We start from the raw sequence: 5,780 nt of genomic DNA, 5'->3' as shown, positions 1-5,780 counted from the left end.
ATATATATATTAATAAAATTAAAACAAGGATTCAATTTTCATATATTATCGGTAAAAATTTTATTCATGCAATAGTTATATTATTTCGTTATTAAAAATTAATTATATAAAATTAGCAGTCACTAAATAAATTATATAAAATTAGCGAATGATAATGTATCTCTAAGAAAAATAAAGGGTGTTGTAGTGTCTTTTTAGAAAATATTCTGCTATTAGAAATAAGAAATAAAATTAGTAGGTTTTGAGTTTTTATGTTTAGTAGGTTTTAAGCTTTTAGAAAATATTTTTGCAATTATTTTATACTATGAGTGTGACATAATGAAACGCCAACGAATTATATATTTACTTAGATCTTGCGAATTCGAGACTTATTCTTAGCTTAAAAAAAAAAAAACGTGACATGGTTAAACACTTAAGACAAACTCGGAAAGTATACTTATGGCAAAAACAGAAAAATATCTAGTAGAAGAAAACCGGACTCCGTTGTTGAATGCGAAAGGTGAAACGAAAAGACAAGTGGACACGTGTCAATGTGAACATAGAAGCAAGCCCACCACGCCTTTCTCTGGTCTCTAAAACGATAACTACGTTGTGAATTACCTTAATCCACCTGTGATTTCATCTTTTCCCTTGTTTTGCGTCCACGTACATCGCCCTTTCATTCCACACACAACACTACTTTAATTACAGATCTAATCAATAATAATTATTATATTTTTGTGTGTTGTTAGATCTAAGCTATTATTATGGACGTGGATTACAAATAAATCAGCCTATCTATATATTTATTTATTCACTAATCTTCCCCTCTAGGCTCTAAGTCTATTAAAGCACCTTGATTTTGTCATCCTCCCTGTTGAAACCAGCAACAGTGGATAAAGAAAAAAGTTGCCACCTATTTTACTATTTATATTATTTTGTGTAAATTCTTTTATAGGATGGGTATTTTGGTAAATTCGACTATGGGGTCGTCGTCCCAGGTCTCAACTCAAAACAGGGGGTCGCCTAACCGCCAGTTTCCAAACAATTCTATGGGGGCGCGAAGTGGATCTAAATATTGCTTTTTCTTTTATTTTTTTAATTTATATCTATTTTTTTAAATAATTATTCACACATTTAATATAAATTTTTTTTTTTACTGATATTATATTATTAAATACACATGTAAAATTATTTTATAGAATACATCAAAATTAAAATCATATTAATTTTTTTTATTTGATCTTGTTTTGATTTCTTCGTAGTTGCAACAACGGTTGTCACTTGTCAACATGGCACATTGGCACTACATTCCTAAAAGAAAATAGCCCATGGTTTTCAATCTTAGATTTCTCTCTCTCTACACTTTTTCTCACTCTAAACTAATTCTATTATTCTTATCTCTCACTACATATAAATATCACCTCCAATTTCTCCCAATCTTCTCTTACATCTTCAGAAACCTCATCGTACTGTAGCAATTTTGATACACGTTTTATTTAAGTTATTTGGGTCATTTTTGCAGAAAATATCAAAGATTCTCTTTCTTTCTCTTTCAGTCAACCATTACCTATTTCATTCTTTAGTTCCAAATCAAATTTATAGTAATATCAAAACTACCAGAAGAGTTTCCATTTTTGAATCACTCCAAAGTTGTTGAAGAAGAAGAAGAATCATCAAATTTAGAAGTCCATCTCCAAGAGGAAAATGTTGATCCAGCTGAAACACTGAAGAAAAAATAGAAGTTCGTTCGTTCATTCATTCATTCATTCATGGAGGGTGGTTTAAGGATTGGTTGTGCAAAAAGGGTGATCGCGAAGAAGAAGAAGCCTTATCGGAGAGTAAAGAAGGCAGTGCCTAAAGTTCCAAAGGCACTTGAGGATCTTTTCCTTTCATGCAGAGAAACATTCAAGGGTCCTGGAACCGTTCCTTCACCACAAGATGTTCACAAACTCTCTTGCATTCTTGGTACGACATATATGATTTCATTTCTTTGGATTTTCATGTTCTTTTATAATTACACTCACAGGTTGATTATGACTAATTAATTGGATTTAATTTCCATTTACGTGTACTGGCTATTTGATTGTTTTAGCCTTTGCACTACATATTTCTTTTTCTGCCCAAGTCTTTTATTTATTTATATTTTGTAGAATTTTATGCTTAACTATTTTCCAATTTTATGCCTAACTATTTAATTATGTAATGATCTAATGTCAAGTTGCTGACTGCGTGTATTTTCATCCAAAAGAACGAATATGATTGTGATTGCACTGAGTGCATCAAAATTAAACTCTACCTAGATAATGTAATGACATTTCAAAGTTTGTTTATTGTTTATGAAAATATAGACATTTGAGGACAATGCACCTTTCTTGTTTTTGCTAAAAGTACATTTGACAACATCAATTAGGAGAAAAATTGAGGGGATTTATTTCCGTCATTCAAGGTCCTTAATTCTTGATTGATTTATGACTTTCTCTGAAATGGTGTGTGGTTAACAAAACAGATACCTTGAAGCCAGAAGATCTTGGGCTAAGCAAAGACTTGCCATTCTTCAATCCTGAAAACCCCATCAAAGATAACCCAAGGGTCACCTACACAACAATATACCAGTGTGATAATTTCTCGGTATGTCTTGGGAAGATTCATCAGTCTAAAATGATGTTAATGTTAGGATACTTACTAACTTTCTTTTGTTCTTGCAGCTCTGCATCTTTTTCCTACCAGCAAAAGGAGTAATTCCTCTCCACAATCACCCGGAAATGACAGTTTTCAGTAAGCTTCTATTGGGGAAAATGCACATCAAGTCTTATGATTGGGTTGATCCTGAGATCACTCGCTGTCTTTCGCAGCCACAATCACAATGTATGTATTAAACTTGTTAGTCTTGAGTTAATGGGATTGGGAATTGAGATATACACTAGCTTCTCAAATCTAACCCATATTCTAAACCTTGTCTTGCAGTGAGACTGGCAAAATTAAAAGCTGATAACGTCTTCACAGCGCCGTGCGACACTTCGGTTCTGTATCCAAAGACAGGAGGTAATATCCATGAATTCACAGCCATAACACCATGTGCTGTGCTTGATGTAATTGGTCCTCCTTATTCCAAAGAAGACGGAAGGGATTGCTCCTACTATAAAGATCATCTATTCACTACATTTTCCGGTAAGCAATCCCATCATTTTAGACAATTATTTGCTCCGATTCAAACTGATAAATTGTTTTAACTTATACTTGGGATAAGTGATTTCATGACATAGCTTTATGTTTGAAAGATCTAGAGTTTGATCTTTGCCGAATCCTAAAAGAAAACAAAAAAAGAAAACTTATGCAAAAATCAAGGAAACTCAAGAGTCTCTTGCTTGAGCGGGAGTGCTAGAGGCTAGAGATATAACTATTTATGATGTATCCTCTTATCAGCTTAAACTTTTAAGATGAGTGGTTTCATAATACAAATGAATGTATGCATGCAATTTGGATTAATAAATTTGTTAATATGAAATGAAAAAAGTGTTGTATAAGGAATTGTCACTTCTTAGACATGTAGTTCATGTCTTCACAAGCAGGATGGATTTTGTTCTTTGTTTAGGAAAAGGCCTCAACTTTTTAAGGCTGTGTTTGGTTTGGTTTGGTTGGATAGATATTTGTTCCTAAAATTTTTGTCTGAATTTAATTTTCATGACATTTAGACTATATTGTCACATCAATAAAAACAACTAATTGTCACATCAACAAAAATAACTAATTTTCAAATCCGCTGCTTAATTATCTAACATTGCATAGCATTAAAATTAAATTCTTTTTTATTCCATAAATAGAAAATCTATGTCCTTGTCTCTGTTTTTTGTCTATGTATTTCTTAGATTTAAGAGACACAATCTCTAAACACAACCTGATATTTTATTTAGAATTACACTATGGTGAAGTTTGGGTGATTAAGCTAATTAATTATGCTAATTATGTAGATGGCAAGGGAGCTGAGGTGAAAGAGGAAAGTGATAGGTACGGATGGTTAGAAGAAATTGAGATGCCAGAGAATTCAAGAATGGATGGAATCAAGTACTTGGGTCCTCCAATTACTGCAGACAGAGAGTTGTAGATCAATGATATCTGTTCCATTTAGGTCTTAGTTCTTACTTCTTACTGTTCATAACCACAGGCATATACAAGTCACCTACCACTTCATCATCTGTTTTCTTGTGTTGGTTTTAGTTTTTTTTTTTTTCCTTTCAATTTGTTTGGGTGCTGTCGGTTGTAGATGTTTAATGATACCTACATGTTTAATCACGTTGAAAGTAAATCTCATCGGTAATTTCTTGTTACTACCTTTAGTTTTCATGTTCTAAGTCATTTGCATAGTAATTAAGAAATCTAAAGTTTCGAATCAGTTGTAAAATATTTTACTATTTTATGGATGGTGGAAATAGAAAATGCCAAATAGAAGTATATTAAATGTGGAGAGTACTAAATGAGTTTAATTAAAAAATTAATTATTTTTCAGTTAATTAATTTTTTTTATTTTAGATTTTAAATTTTAAATTTTAAATTTTTTGCATAAAACTTGTCTCATGAGTGGCTGTAACGAGTTGACCTACTTAACCTAGCTAAAATCCTAAAAGTAAACTGTTCAATTATAATTATAACTATGTATATGAATTAATAAAATATTAATAACATTTGATTAAATAATGTGTGTACAAAATTATTTTTTATTAATTATCCAATTCTTCTATTTATTTCTTCCCTACTTATTCTCTGTTATTCAGTTAATAATTAACTGAATTATTACTTTGGACCAAGTTGAACTATTGGTGACGAGGTGGGTCAGACGGTTCGGGTTAGACGAGTTTTTGGAATATAGCATCCATTTTTTTGGTGAGTTACGCGCTTCCCAGGTTCAAGAATTAATCAATCGTGAAAGCCTGATAAATTCTTAAAAGTTTGTCGCTGGCCAATGAGTTCTTACATTTTTTGGTGTTGTGACGGGGCTTAGCGCCCAAGAAAATTAAAAATCAAGGATAAAACGGGTAATGATACCCCTCTAGCATCATCATCTATAATGTTTCTTAGCCTTGTTGGCCAATGAGTTATTATATGCACAAGGCAAAATTCGAACTTTCAACATTTACTTAAGTGGACTAATGATTTAACTACTAGACCAACCTAACCTGATTTACATACAAGTGTTTAGTCATGGCTGGTGTGTCCAATTTAGCATGGAAGGCCCAATAACTTTATTTGCATGACCACACTGTCCAAGATTGTGTCATGCATTTTCATGATCCGTCTTCAAGAAGCTACGCCTTGTCCTATCAAAACCTAAACACCTTACGGCTTACGTGATCCTACAAATGGTTAATTATTTCCTATCTTGTTATTCTTTCTCTGTTGGCATCATTCTTTAACTTTAAGGTAAGAGTATGTCCGTAGCCCCATGTTTTCATGTTTCTTCCTCTTCTTCGGGAAACTTTGTTAACTCATGTTTAGATTTAAATTTTAGTAGCACAATAGCGGTTAAATCACTAGGATCTAGTTATGCATTATATATATGTTCTAGGGCTTTGTCTATGGAGGGGAAAGTATAATATGGACCATGAAGGACCAGGTAAAAAAATTGAATTTGCTTTAAAAAGAGAGATCGGTTTGTAAATAGCATTTTGTAGCAAAAAAAATAGAAAAAATTGATATTTATTCCAAGCCTGCACACCACACATGTCAAATCCTTCCCCTTCTCTGCACAATTTTTAAAACTCCAGTCACCTAAACGAACTATATGTATTAATCAGGCTTCCTAT

The 5,780-nt window shown here is 32.3% G+C and overlaps 1 protein-coding gene across 1 annotated transcript; it reads left to right on the top strand.

Annotated features, from left to right (window-relative positions):
• Positions 1 to 1,361: 1,361 nt before the first annotated feature.
• Positions 1,362 to 4,308, top strand: LOC107472006 (plant cysteine oxidase 2). The gene is made up of 5 exons (XM_016091577.3): positions 1,362 to 1,947; positions 2,489 to 2,610; positions 2,688 to 2,847; positions 2,947 to 3,150; positions 3,951 to 4,308. Exons 1-5 carry the CDS (start codon positions 1,752 to 1,754, stop codon positions 4,082 to 4,084), a joined length of 816 nt encoding a protein of 271 aa, XP_015947063.1. The 5' UTR covers positions 1,362 to 1,751; the 3' UTR covers positions 4,085 to 4,308.
• The last annotated feature ends 1,472 nt before the right edge of the window (positions 4,309 to 5,780 follow it).

This window comes from Arachis duranensis, chromosome 10, assembly GCF_000817695.3.
Source record: "Arachis duranensis cultivar V14167 chromosome 10, aradu.V14167.gnm2.J7QH, whole genome shotgun sequence".
In the NCBI taxonomy this organism is placed as follows: Eukaryota; Viridiplantae; Streptophyta; class Magnoliopsida; order Fabales; family Fabaceae; genus Arachis; species Arachis duranensis.
This window is presented reverse-complemented; position numbering and strand designations above follow the sequence as displayed.